Genomic DNA, 15,903 nt, shown 5'->3' with positions numbered 1-15,903 from the left:
ATTATTAATATATTATTTATCTTATTATTAATATATTATTTATCTTATTATTAATATATTATTTATCTTATTATTAATATATTATTTATCTTATTACTAATATATTATTTATCTTATTATTAATATATTATTTATCTTATTATTAATATATTATTTATCTTATTATTAATATATTATTTATCTTATTATTAATATATTATTTATCTTATTACTAATATATTATTTATCTTATTATTAATATATTATTTATCTTATTATTAATATATTATTTATCTTATTATTAATATATTATTTATCTTATTATTAATATATTATTTATCTTATTATTAATATATTATTAAAATATAATTTATTACATAACTTATGTATTTATTGCTGGAATTTATTGCATAACTTGTTGATTCGTTCATTGTAGAAACAAATGAAAAATGAAATCGAATGAAGAGAATCCTCATATCAGTTTGTCTTGACAAACGCTTGTACAGAAAGATTAAAGACTTTTTTTACTTGCCTCCAACTCAAACAAAGCATATTTTTGCCACTTGAATGTAAGGAGCTACTATTTAGTACCATGCCTTAAAGACTAACAAGATGTTGGTTTACATTACATTTAAACTTCTGCATATCAGTACAGTCAGGGAAGCAGGTAGCAGGAAGGGAATTCCAAAGTTTAGCTGTTCGAAGGAAGAAACTATTAGAGTAGAAAGCTTTCTGGCATTTAGGAGGCTCAACAGTGAAGGGGCTTGATTTTGTTGCTAAGCGAGTTTGTCGGGGATATGTGTGTCGAGGGGGCACAAGTGCAACAAGTTCATCAGAGTACGTTCCATTAAAATTCGAGGATAATGTCTAGTAGTTAATTCAAACTATACGCACATCGATGATATCAAGGCATACCTCTTTTGGTTCTTGTCCACTGTCCAGTCCAATATACGTACAACTGTCGAGAGGTGGTTTGACATGAAAGTAGAGAATCTTTTCGGCAACAATCCGACTTAAGTACACGATTCCATAAACCTGAAATAGACAAACAAAAAAAACAATGGAGGAAAGAAGCAACATTTTGGAAAAGTTTTGCACATTTCTTAAAGATAAAAATCTTTTATATTCATTTATTTTTTTTAACTAATGGATCTACATTTATCAAGGCTTAAATCCACTCAAGGATATGTGATGACTTGATAGTTAATTGAATGATGAATAATATAATGAGAGGATTAAAAATGATGAATGAAATGAATAAAATTTGATTACATTTGAGGATGGTTTATAACAAATATAGAGGTGGGGCTTATATATATCCCTCCCCCATTTTATTAGTAAGGCCATCATTCAATGATATCTATATTATTTCTAGATAGATATTCTTTTAATGAAGAAAAATTATGAATAAATTTTTACCATATTCCCTTAAGAGAGGGATTATGAATATATCTATATCTATCTAATATATAAATATAGATATATATTTACATAGGCATCACCACTTATCAAGGCCCAGAGGCCACTCGAGGATAAGGGTTAAAGAGTGTACAGTAGTCAATTCGACAATATAATAATCGTTAGTAATGGAAATTCTGTAAATTTGTTAATTTATATGGAATGGCTCAAGAACTTGTTTATGTTGGATTTGAAGACAACCATATTGTAGTATGCTGGAAAGCAGGCAAATGGAAGACAGTTCCACAGGGGTGCAGTTCTAAGAAAGAAACTTTGTTCATGGAATCTACGTTTAGGTTTAGGCACAGATAAAGAGTGGGGGAAATTATTGATAGTATTTTCAGCTAGATGAATGTTTCTTCTGAAAGTTTGGCGAGAGGGGACCATAGATTGGAGCTCAAATGAGCACTTGCTATGAAAATAGCAATAAATATATATCAAATGTATTTTTGTGTCTGAAGAGTAGCTATTTTTAAATAATATGTTTAAGTTTATTCAAATGGTTACAAAACAATTGACAAAGGAGATACACCGTATGATGTTCTTATTTTATATTTTGTTGTCTTCATTTTTGCAAAAATATCTATCTCTAAAAATGAGTGTTTGTGTGTGTGAGAACAACTTTTAACCTATATACTCAAAGAATTTTTGATTTACAGACTTGAAATTTGGTATATAGACTATTCAGTCATGTGGGAATTTTTATAATCAGTTTTCATTATGGAAAAAAAGGCCCACTAAAATTGAAAAATTCGTACTTGGGGATCTCATATTTTTATCTGTTTATTTATTGTTTCACGACTGCGCATGCACAAATCGTTCACATGACTGCTTCCTTATGTTAAGAATAAGTATGTTTTAAAACACTTTTTAAAGAACGTGTCAAGCTTGCCTAATAGTTATCTTACTTGACTCACTGTCTTTAGGTTTTGGTTTTGATCTCAGCTTATTTTTGTTTACTTATTAGAAATTAACTATTTAGAAAAAACATAATACTTGCTTGTACATGTCTAAGTTTCTTTCTGATTTTTTTACTTCATTTTTTTCTTTTTTAAGGAATTTAACGTTACGTTCAATATCGGGCAATGCCGAGTACATCAGCTAGTATGTGTGTGTGTATATATATATATATATATATATATATATATGTGTGTGTATATGTAAAATGAAATTATATAAAAACCCTACATGAATTAATCTATGTTTCGATAATGTTAATCTTCTTGTCAGGTGTTCAACAAACATTTTTGAACTCCCTGACGAGATGATTAATGTTGTCAAAACATAGATTAGATACTTCACAACCTGCAGCACATTAAATAAAGAACAGATGAAGAGAGAAGAAGAAAATAAAATCATATTTTCCCACTCATTTCTATCTATCATTCATATATATATATATATATATATATATATATATATATGTTATTCATTTAATTGAAACGTACTTGGTTTGTATATAGCAATCGTAATGGATTAACAAATCTTTCTCATAATAGTTTCTTATGAAATGTAAGTTATCGAAAACGGTGTTTTTTATAAGTTTTTAAGGTAAACATCTGAAGAGTATGTGACTATATATGCAGCAATAACATAATTTTGTAGACTTATTAGTTGCAATACGGAATAATATTGTAGTGGACCATGTGATACTTTGGAAAATGATAAATGACCAACTGAGAAAACTTGAGATTTGGAACTTGGAGAATTATTGTACTACACACAGACATAATTTTTAGTCTGCGTAAAAGATTAACATCGTCAAAACATAGATTAATCCACATTGAATTTTTCTGATATTTTTATAATTTTATTCATACCTCCCTCCCCCCCCCATCCTTACTTATTTGTACGAATCTCCATTGGAAAGCATACAACAATGAAGATTCATACAAATGAGTAAGGAGAGAGGGTGGTTCATGTATGCCGATATATAAGAATAAAAATGTCGGCAAAAATGTTGATTTCACATGCATAGGTTTAATTAAATGCTTTTCCTTTGGGGTAAAGTGTCTATAAACACTGCAATAATTAAGTGTTTTTATTTCTTAGGTTTCTGAAAAACTTTAACTGTCTCCATTTCATTTTGTCAACATTTTTTTTATGAAATTTTTTTTTCAATTTCAAGGGGAGAAAAACAACAAAAAAAATTCCAACCATTTTCTAGACTTACGGGAATTCTTGCAGATGACTATCCAAAAAGACTGTTATTATTATCTGTATAACTTTGTTAATTTTTATTGTATATTTTTCGATAATGTCCTTTTCTATTTTATTTCAATAAATCGTTTCGCAATAAAAATGCTGAAGAATAATAAGCGAAGAAACTGATTTGTTTTGCCACTGCTTCTTGTAGCGCTGCACCAGAAATTAGGAAAAATGTTAGCTGATTATAACCTGATATTTTTGTTTAATTCGTATGATGTATCGAGATATAAAGTCAACCTTTGATTAAAATTGTGTCAAAATTTTTCTTTTTGGATTATCATTAGGTATCCTTCCCACCTCGTTAACAAGTTATTGTTTATAAAATCAGTTGCATAAAACCTCATGAACCATTAAATATTTTTTATTAAATTAGCTTCATTACAATTTCTTCATTTCTTTTTTTCTGTTTTAGTCACCACAAGCGTCGATGGAAGATCCTCAACTGAATATTATGTAAGTCCTTCAGTTTATGCCGTTGACATTTTTGCATGTATATTGACATTTGAAAAAAAGATTATTTATGCAAGAATTGACATTAAAAAAATTAGTTTATACTGGAATTTACATTAAAACAAATTTATAAAAGAAGTGACAGTTAAAAAGATTATATTAGAAATGACATTATACTAGAATTGACAATTTTTCAAAAAGCAATTTATTCTAGAATTGACAATTTTTCAAAAAGCAATTTATTCTAGAATTGACAATTTTTCAAAAAGCAATTTATTCTAGAATTGACAATTTTTCAAAAAGCAATTTATTCTAGAATTGACAATTTTTCAAAAAGCAATTTATTCTAGAATTGACAATTTTTCAAAAAGCAATTTATTCTAGAATTGACAATTTTTCAAAAAGCAATTTATTCTAGAATTGACAATTTTTCAAAAAGCAATTTATTCTAGAATTGACAATTTTTCAAAAAGCAATTTATTCTAGAATTGACAATTTTTCAAAAAGCAATTTATTCTAGAATTGACAAATTTACAAGTCCTGTATATAACGAATTGACCTTCTGTAATATTGAGCTATACTTGCATCAATCATTTACTGCTTTTTTTTAGGAGTGAGGGGTGGGGGGATTTTATTTAGATTTTATTCGTAGCTGTTTGAAGGTGTATGTTGTAGGTAATAATTTTTCATTATTTTCTGCGTTCATTTCAGGAGGAAACTTTCTCGACCTGCAAGCTTAGGAGGAAGCAAAGAAGATCTTGGCTCTCGTCCTTGGAGTAGCACTGATTCATCAAGTGGATACGGCACTGATAGTTCGGTGAAATCAAGAGTTCCTGTTACGAAAGCTGGAAGTTTTGGAGGTTTTTCAACTTCACATAGTGTTAAGACTGGAATATTTCGTGGTAACAGTTTGTCGAAAACAGGTTGGTTTTGCCAATTTTTGGTTGCAAATTATATTTATGTATCGCTAAAACTCTGTATATTATATCTATCTAATGGTAAAACTGATAATCTTACTTGTGCATTGAATATTTTAGATGATGAGACGAGGAGTGGTGGGAGGAGGGCAATAGTCGTAAGCAAAATCATATGAGCTCTTTAAGAAGATAGCAAATGAACAACATAAAGAAGCAAAGGAAAAGACTAAAGTAGTAGCAGTAATAATAGCAGCATACAACGTGAATAAAACTCAGGAATTTCCGTAGCACATAAGACAGTAAAAGAATGAACCATCGTTTTCGATCTGGGACATGCTATTAAAAAAAACTGCAATTCATTCTGGAATGTACCAGTAACCATTGGATTTTGCAACTGTTTCTGTATATTATTTCAACTTTGAATATACTTTTTTACACTGTCACTTCATTTTTAATTTTCATTTTATGTGCTAATAAGCTAAATTTATAATTACCCACTTATAATTACCCACTAAATTTATAATTACCCACATCTATTTTGCTAACGTTTCCTCTGATGAAATTTATCATTCATTAAAAATCCACAGCATCCCTTCAGCTCCTTCCCATTGTAATCAAATCTCTCTCGAATTTATGCCTAAAGTTCATTTTTGGGCGTCTTTTTTCCTTATCAGGGGTTCAATTATAGCACTTGGTTGGCAATTCTCTCTGGAGCCAATGTTATGGTGTATTTGAGCCAGCCTATTCGTTTATTAATGATACTACCTGTTGAGTTAGTGTAGTCTTTGACTTCTTGGTTGGTAATCGCTCCATTTAATCCCTAAAATCTTTCTTAGACACTGGGAATTAAACGCATCTAATTTCTTTTCTTGATTGATTTAGTGTAAAATTTTACTTCCATGTGTCGATAAGACTTTTTAGATGAGGATTGATTATTCATATTATTTGGAATCTTTGGACTACTATTCTCATCTTGAGTGTCATTTTCATAAAGTTTTTGTCGATGTAACCTCCAACCTTCCTCAGGTGTGTCTTGTCAAACTCTGGAAGATTTATGAATTTAGACTGAATTTCGAACAGAACCCTTTATTTACTTCACAGGGGTAGCATACTCTCGTTCTATCAGCTATGACTGGATAGAGGTCCTTAGTAATTTGCAATTGTATTTTTCGGTTGCCCACACTGAAAATTGAACCTTCAGGAGAATATCATTGAAAGCAGATTGGAAGTTATATCAACCAGAACATTGTGAAAAACGATACTCAAGATGAGAACAGTAATCCAAAGATTCCAAATAATACAAATAAGAATAAGAATAATACAAATAATATGAATAAGATGTTGCTGTTATAAAACCTAATTTAGTCATCCTCGTACCAGTTTACATAACCTAAACAGATGAGTAAGAGGATGACAAATAAATGACAGAAATAAAGAAGAAAGAGATAGAATGAATGTAGTAATATAAATGGAGTAATGACTTTTGAAAAATAAAATGGGATTCCGAATAGCATATAGTAAAAATGATAGAAGTTTTGTAAAGGATTGGTCATTTATTTGCGAATTACAGCTAATTAAAACATGTTAAACACAAGTGAATTCCACTACGAAAGAATATTTAACATATATTTGTTTCTCATAATAAAACCTTGTTTATTTGATAATTTTCAAATACAAAAATAACAAAAGCAACGATAACCTACTCGTCTGCACAATTCCTAATTTTAAAAAAAAAACTAAAGAAAAAGAATTCATATTTCAGCCAAAAAAGTTTTCAAACCAAAATGCCCACCTTATACGCAAATGAATTGAACATAATTTTGTCAATTCTTTGGCAAAATATGTAAATGTGATATGTTTTTATTTTATTTTTGTTATGTTTTCTTTTTTCTAATATTCAAATTGTTTGATTGTATTTGTCTAATAGTATTGATATTATTGATATTGGCCTCCAAAGATGAAATGGCTGTTAAAAAATAAACTTTGCTTCGCACAAATAGTTTTGTGTGTGTGTGTGTATATATATATATATATATATATATATTGAAAACCAAGAAATGATAAAATCATTTTTTTATATAAAATGTCCAAATTTTCAGTATCGAAACATACCATTAAGATTCTGTGTTAAAATGTTGTATTTCGGTGGTATTAACCCCAAGAGGGCCGAAGCCCTTGTGGAGAAAGAGAAAGGATACATGATTTCACTTTAACTTTGATATGTATATGTTCGGTTAAGCAGGAAGTTTCAATTAGTAATGTTTCACATCATAGAAAACATATTATTCTTCACTTAAAAAAGCACTCATTATGTTTGTCCAAAAAAATTTGTTCAATAACTATATAAGATTATGTGATTAGTTTGTGTGTTGCATATGATGTGAGGTCAGTATGACCCATTAAAAAAGATGTCTATTTATAAATGTACAGACTGCAAGAAAATTACCCGCATATAGAGGTGACTTTCTGTTGTTTGTTTTTGTGACTTTCTGTTGTTTGTTTTTGTGACTTTTTCTTGTTTGTTTTTGTGACTTTTTCTTGTTTGTTTTTGTGACTTTTTCTTGTTTGTTTTTGTGACTTTTTCTTGTTTGTTTTTGTGACTTTTTCTTGTTTGTTTTGTGATTTTTTTCTTGTTTGTTTTGTGATTTTTTTCTTGTTTGTTTTGTGATTTTTTTCTTGTTTGTTTTGTGATTTTTTTCTTGTTTGTTTTTTGTGACTTTTTTCTTGTTTTTTGTGAATATTTTTAGCACTGATGATGGACCGTGTTGAAGTAAAACTAAAAACACATACAACAAACCCTATAAATATCAGCATCAGTACTTACTGAAACAATTGTTTGCTTATATAGTCAATGAATGAACATTTTTGGACAAACATGAGTTTCAATTCCCAGTGAAAAATAAAGTGATAAAATATTAAAAGTATTCATAGCTCTTGTATTGCACTATTGAGCTATTTAAAGGAACTTTGTTAATATTTATATTCAAATAGAAAATCTGGTGTTCATGTAGACTGGTGATTTTTTTTTTTTTTTTTTTTTAACCAACGCATTTCATTACATTACATATCATGTTAAAATTAATATAAATTCCAAAAATTATGAAAAATGATCCAGTAGATAAGTATTTTAATTGTAAATAAAAAATCAAGCATAATGACACTCAGAAATCTTGTGTTCAAAAATGGCAAGATTACAATTATTTAAAATTATCGATTGCAGTTACCTCCCCTTGAATCTTTTGAACTCTTCAACATTAAAACATACAATAAATTCAATTATTTTTATTAGTAATTATTTTTCTACAAATAAAAATAAAAATTGAGTTTTATTGTATACTAGCAATCGGTGCCCGGCGTTGCCCAGGTGTTTTGAGGTTAATGCTGAGAAAAAAAAAAAAAAACGGTCAATTTTTTAAAACTTTGACCCCTATTATGACCTCTTAACATTTATTGTTTAGGGATCAAGTAAAGTTAATAAGTTAGATCCATGTCCAAGGAATCTATATCTAAAATATCAAGTGTTTACTGTTTAGACCCAGAATTGTAGGAGGAGTTTGGTAGAGTTCTCAAAGGTCTAATCGTTGAATATTGACCACTTAATCGCCAAATTTCTGTCGAAAACCTATCACATCGATTTTCCCAAATCGCGAATTTGGCCCTTTTTTAAAGCAGTTTGGCCTTCAAAATTTCTGTTTGGCCTTTTTCTTCACCGATGTAATCTGGAGACGCAACGGGAATTTTCGGCAAAGAAATGTTGTTACTATGCACATCTATGTAATGAAATACAATTTGTGGCAAAATTTCAGGAAAAACTAATGGATGGTTATCTCGCAATAGTCCGGACAATTCGCTAAATTATCTCGTCAAAACCATAAATCTCGAATTTTTGTGCATTTTTTTTGGGGGGGGGGGCTAATTTGGCATAATAGTGTCCATTTAATAGTATTTTCTTGTAAAAATAAAAAAATAAGGAAAATTACCAAAAAAAACAAACAAGAACAACAAAAGTGTGCCGTATTTTTAAAAGTTTTATTGCGTTGTTTTTATTTGCTTTTTTTATTTCATCGGTGAAGAAAATGGCCAAACAGAAATTTTGAAGGCCAAACTGCTTAAAAAAAAGGCCAAATTCGCGAAATTTGGCCTTCAAAATTTCTGTTTGGCCATTTTCTTCACCGATGAAATAAAAAAAGCAAATAAAAATAACGCATTAAAACTTTTAAAAATACGGCACACTTTTGTTGTTCTTGTTTGTTTTTTTGGTAATTTTCCTTATTTTTTTATTTTTTCAAGATAATACTATTAAATGGACACTATTATGCTAAATTAGCCCCCCCCCCCAAAAAAAAAAAATGCACAAAAAAACGAGTGAACGCGCGTATTTTTTTTTTTTAGTTTAGTTTCATAATGGCGGCCGTGGTGTCGGAGGTTCGATTGTTAGATTGTAAGTTAGTTTCGTATTTTTTTAAGTTGTAAATCGCAAGTTAGAAAAAAATTAAACCCTTCCAAGATGGACAATAAATAAGACCAAAATATTTTATGGTAAAGGTAAGAGCGTAGAAACCATTGTTTTTTAGGAGATGTGATTATTGGATTAACCAATCAGAAATCGTCTGTGGCACACACATCTCTGTTTTTATAGATATATAGATATAGATAGATATAGATATAGATAGATAGATAGATTGAAGAGTTTGTAAGATTCAAGGGGAGGTAACTGCAATTGATAATTTTCAGGTTTGAAACCAACGGTATCAATGACTTCTCATCTAAACTTTCTGTAAATAAAGCATATATATCTGTGGAAATGTATTTTTACAATTATATTTCACTTTTTATTTCAACCAATCCTTAATTTACAAAGCTAAATCTAATTACAGAATAAATAACAAACAAATGACAAAAATCTATATACCAAATTTCAAAAATCCGAAAATTGGGAGAGGAGTTGCAATTACCTTTTTTATTTTATTACACTATTTTTCACAATTATTTGTTATATCTGTGGAAATAGTTTTTATTCACTTATATTTCCTTTTTATATATACCAATCCTTATTTAAGAAGCTCAATGTAATAACAGAGAATACAGTCAATGAATGACAAAAGTCCATATTCCAAATTTCATGATGAATTGTAAGTGTCAACTGAATTAAAGGAATAAATTGTAAGATGGTCAACATCATGAAATCGGAATCTAGACTTTTGTCATTCATTCATTCATTATATATATATATATATATACGCACATCATCACCATTTCACAGATGACCTAATTTTTTTTTTTTCTTGTTTGTTTTCCGTCCATGTTTTGTAGATTCGATAAGCAGTGGGGCGTCATCAAGTTGTCTTGGTAGTCCAATGCCACCAATTCCTTGCACCCCGCCTCGGAACAGCGTTAGCGTCTCTAGCCCTCATTCTGCTGCTGAAAGCAATGCATGCACGACGTCCGTTCACTCGCCTATGCAGAACAATGCAACAGGTAAAACTTATCGACAAGTTTTTCATAAATCTCTTAGATTTACGTCTTCAATGTTTACAATAATTTAAGTTCTATTCATATTTTGTCCATCTGTTCTCTACACCAAGATATCTTCAAGAATCTAATTGTGCGTGTATATATATATATATATATATATATAATTTAAAGGAGATTAGAATAATAGTCTAAAGAGCTAAGTGTATTTTAATGTAATAGTAAAATTACTAGTTTAATTAAAATACAGGAAATGCTCGTTGTAATTTAGATATATAATAAGCTCGATAGTTAAATGTCCTAGAGCTAATTCAATATTAAGTAATGTGATTTATAATTTAAAAGTTTTAAAATTTTTAAAATTTAAAAATCAAAATTTAATTAAATTAAAATAAATTAAAAATCAGTTTATGAAACTGATTTTTAATTTAATTAAATTTTGATTTTTAAATTTTAAAAATTTTAAAACTTTTAAATTATAAATCACATTACTTAATATATATATATATATATATATTAGTGATGGGACGGTTCTAATATTTTTCCCCATGCCGATACAATTACCGATTCCATACTAAATTCCTGATTCCAATTCTTAATAAATCTCTAAATATTTAATTATAAAATGTCCCCGTAAAAACACATGCTAAATATGTAAATATTTTCTCAAACACAAAATCACTCGTGTCGGTTGATCTATAGATTTTAGTTTTACTGGAAGTTTAAAATCAATAAATATTTATTATTACCAATGGTGGCAGATTTTGTTTAAAACAAAATCTAATAAAAAAAAAAGTAATTAAATGAATCGTTTTTGCCATCAGAAAATAGGCACAATTTTTTCTGATATTGATTCCGATTCCGATACCCCAAAAAGTTCTGATTTTTCCGATTCCGATTAATCGTCCCAACACTAATATATATATATATATATATATATATATATATATATATATGTATATATAAGTTAGGATAAAGCATAAATTTACATAGAAACGTTATTACATTATTAAGTCATTAAAGGTTACAGAAAAAGGAATATAAGAGAAACTTTTAAGCTAAATGTTTCTTTTCAGAAAAGGAAAAAAAAGCCGGCATTATACAAAATTAAAGGCGAAAAGACAACACCGACTTTGAAAGCATTCAGATTAGAAATTTAAAAAAAATTATGAGATTAGAAGTGAAAAAAATTATTTTAGGGAGCGGAGGGCGATATGATAGGGGTAAAAGAAAGAAGGGACTGAAAAGAACAATAAATGCTAAAAGAAAATGAAATTCTTATAAAAAAATTTTAACTTTATAGAATCATTAAAAATGTTCTTAAACCTTTAAGAAATCTTTTTCAATAGTTTAAAAAAAAACCCAAAATTTCAAAAAAAAATTGAAAAATTCAAATAAACAATAACAATAAAATTCTTATAAAAAAATAAAATTATAAAATAAAAATAATCTGGACAAATTCAGTACAAAGAAATAAGATATGTAAAAAGAAAAAGAAAAAAGTTCCAATCCATTGGTAATTTGGCGTACTCCACGATATAATGAGATGAAAGTTAATATCTGTTGTATCCGCATGCAGAAATATCAAGAGAAAATATTTCAATGTCTAATGTGTCTGGGAAGGCACCGAAGGAATAATCTGAAGAAGTGATTCGGATTTGTACTCCCGAACAGAGAAATTCTCACAGAAGAAACGTGTATTAGCGTTCGTTGTGCATAAAATGTATATTTGTGCATATCAAAAGGTTTTCAAAGGATTTCAAAGCGGTGCAGTATTAGTCCAAAAAATGTTTTTAAGCACAATGTAAATATTAAGATGTCCAGATCAAATAGATAGGAGCCGTACAAACAAAACCCCAGCCATAATTTCAAATATATGCTAGTGATGGGATGATTCCAATATTTTTCCTGATTCCAATACAATTACTGATTCCGTACTAAATTTGCGATTCTGATACAGATTCTTTATAAATCTCTAAATATTTAACTATAAAGTTATTTTTTCCCCGATTACCGTAAAACCGTGTTAATTGAGCATATATTTTCACAAACATAAAAACACGCTTCGAAGTCATCTAAAGATTTTAACTTGAATAAGGATTTATTGTTTTATCAGCAGTTGAAGATTTGGTTTTGAATAAAATCAACTAAAAAAGATAAAAGAAATCATTTTTGGCATTAGGAATAAGCACAAATTTTTTCGATTCCGATACCTCAAAAAGTTCTGATATTTCAGATCCCGATTCCAATTAATCGTCCCAACATTAATATATATTAGCGACGCCTGTGGAAATTCCACAGGGGACTCGTTCAAATTACAAATAAATCTCCTTCAACCCATTGACAACCATAAGAGCATTTTACAACGGCGATTTACCCACCGCCTTATTTTATTTTATTTTTATTCTCCATTTTTTAATACACCTTTCTTAAAAAATATTCATACATTTTCTTCTACGCTACCAACATAAATAAATAACCCCCAAAACATGTTTTTTTTTTAAGTTGCGTTACAAATAAATAATCAATGCGACAATAAAACGTATTGTTTTACTGTGTACATTTTCAGCGTCCCAATTGTTTTTTTTGTTTTTTTTTTTTTGCATTTAAATTAAAAAGCAGATATATCAAAATTTGATTTTAACTTTAAGTATTATGGTATCTGTTCAGTGCACATTTACCTATAAGTATAGCAAGCCACTTATAATTCAATGGCTGTAAGTTTGTTTGTTTTTTTTTTTTCAAAAATAAACAATTATAAACAGAACAACTAGTACATTAATTCCATAGCTAATATAACATACTGACCCAATGGGTCACGGGTAGTCTTATATATATATATATATATATATATATATATATATATATATATATATATATATATATATATATAGTACATGAATAAGTTTTTAGCAGGTCATGACAAAATGTTTTGTGCTTCTAATAATCATCAGATGGTCTAAACCACAGTCTAAATTGTGATCTACTTCCGGTTTTCCACATAATCATACGATATTAACTGCTGATCAACTGTAGATTACTGAGAAAATTACAGGGGAAAACAGAAATGAACAAAACAGAAGTATTATCAAAACATAGGCCATTTTTTTTAATTGTTTTACAACTGCTAAGACTATGAAACCTATTGTAAAATAGATTATTTATACAATTATTATAAAGCATTGTCCAAGAAAGTATCAAATACTGTATATAAGTGCAAATCCAAAACTTTGAGCAAGTTTTAAAATCTGATACACATAGCTATCAGTTTTATTTTCGGTCTGTTTTTCCTTTGTATTTTTGTTTTTGTTTTTGCTAACTTGTAGCATTTCCAAAATAGACTTTCTTAACAATATATTCTGAAATTACATCATCCGGAGTATTTTGATATTTAGTTCTTATCTAGAATTACCTCTATATTAAAAACAAAAATTTTTTCAAATCTGTATGGTGTATGTAGCCATGACAAAATAAAATCATATTCCAAAAATCATGTAAATTAATCAAATAGTTTTATTTTTATAAAGAAAATAATTTTTTAAATGATTAATGGAAATTCATAAGCATTGCAACAAAATTCTCGCAAGATTAAATTATTGTTGTGTTATCTCTCTTGTTTCTTGAGATTATTTTCAAGATGGCGTGCAAGATGGTCTTTCCCACTTGCTCTTAAAATTGAATTTTTTATCTTAATATAAAACGCTGTGGACCATCCGGGCGTCCTTGGTTGCTTGCTTGAATCTTGTAATAAATAATTTTACAAAGAATTCTTCAAAAGTTTGGTTTTTGATTCTAGCTGATGGCACTCAAGTCTTTTTTTTTTTTTTTTTTTTTTTTTTTAAATCGCTATTATATATTGAGTTCAATATAATATAAAATAATCAATAGAGAATTAATATTATGATAATATATATATATATATATATATATATATATATATATATATGAAATCTGCATAAAATGAAATATTATATTTAAGCATATTTTCTGTTTTCTGACCGGGCAAGGCCTCTGCCAGTTTAAAAATATAACTACTTGATCAATTTATAATATTCTTCCATTAACCCTTATTCTCGAGTGGCCTACAGGCCTTGATAAGAGATGATTCCCAAGTTAAAAAAAAAAAAAGATGGTTTTTGGAATATGATATTTTCGTTTAGTCACGGGTATGTATATCATGGAGATATTTTTATTTATTTATTATTTATTTATTTATTTATTTTATTTTTTTTCACTGTAGGGAGAATTCTGTACAAGAGTTTTTAATTTTGATCAAAAAATGTGCAACATTATTGTGGGGGGGTCTGCATTCACACCTGACATTCATAAAAAATAGTTAAAACCGTTTTTATTTTTTTTATTTTAATTTTTATTTCATTTTATTTCAAACATTAAAATTGCTCAAGTTAAAAAGAAGAGAAATGTTAAAAATGGGTTGAGAGCTTCATACTTGATTCTTGGCAAACACTGTGTCACAAAGAGGTTAAAGTCTATTAAAGTGTATTTATTGAAATTTCAATTATTGTCACTGGAGTTATACCCCTGTAACACCAATCAATTTTGAGTATCAAATCCTTGACCCCAATCTCAAATTTGAACCTAATAAAATTGGCTCAGTTAGCCACTGAGTTATGACCATTCAATGGTTGAAAATTCTGAACTTTACCATATTGTTTACTATTCGTTCAAAAACCATTTTTCTTTTTTTCCTTTTTTTACTTTCTTTTCTTTTTACTTTTTCTTTTTAGTTTTTTTTTCTTTTTACTTTTTTACTTTTCCCTTTTTTTTTTTTTCTTTTTAACTCTTAGTCACCCCAAACAAGGCACAATGTCACTTGGACATAAGGAGCCACTATTTGAAACCATATTTATAATAGACACTATGTAGGGAATTGACCAACGAGATGTTTGTTCACATTACATTTAAATTTCTACATATCAGCACAGTAAGGGAAGCAGGAAACCGAGAGGAATTCCATTATGTGTTAACAAAACTGAAATAAAATGGCTGCCAAAATCAGTCACTGCTGCTGCTGATTTTTACAGTAAACTTACAGCTTCCATATGGTTATCGTCGGCTAATATATTTCCAGTGTGGCTGCTACCGGTGACAAGGCCAATCAGTTCCTTCACTTTTAGTGTTCTTCAGTATTTCTATTGTGAAATGATTTATTGCAATAAAATATAAGAAAGGGGATATTATTGAAAAATATACAATAAAAATTAACAAAATTATATCAATAAAAATAGCATAATCAGTTTTTCTTTGGGTTTTTAATACAATCAAAAAATAAGTTATTTTATTTGAAATTTTATAAAAAATATATTTATGAAATTATAAAAAATACTTTTTTTTTTTAAATTTTAGAAATAGGTCTTTTATTTAAATTAAGGAAGGAGTCCCTATTTTTCTCTCTAAA

At 28.3% G+C, this 15,903-nt stretch overlaps 1 protein-coding gene across 2 annotated transcripts in view; it reads left to right on the top strand.

Annotated features, from left to right (window-relative positions):
- The window catches only part of LOC145259767 (uncharacterized), a 189,898-nt gene that overhangs the window by 132,073 nt on the left and 41,922 nt on the right, over positions 1 to 15,903 (top strand). For both annotated transcript variants that reach the window (XM_080117508.1, XM_080117507.1), the window contains exons 12-14: positions 4,058 to 4,098; positions 4,807 to 5,018; positions 10,326 to 10,490. In XM_080117508.1, coding sequence (XP_079973634.1) covers positions 4,058 to 4,098; positions 4,807 to 5,018; positions 10,326 to 10,490 — 418 coding nt within the window. The remainder of the gene's footprint in view (positions 1 to 4,057; positions 4,099 to 4,806; positions 5,019 to 10,325; positions 10,491 to 15,903) is intronic.

The sequence above is a fragment of the Euprymna scolopes genome, chromosome 35, assembly GCF_053919585.1.
Source record: "Euprymna scolopes isolate OS-2025 chromosome 35, ASM5391958v1, whole genome shotgun sequence".
NCBI lineage: Eukaryota > Metazoa > Mollusca > Cephalopoda > Sepiida > Sepiolidae > Euprymna > Euprymna scolopes.
The sequence above is the reverse complement of the archived record's forward strand: the minus strand, read 5'-3'. Positions and strand labels throughout refer to the sequence as shown.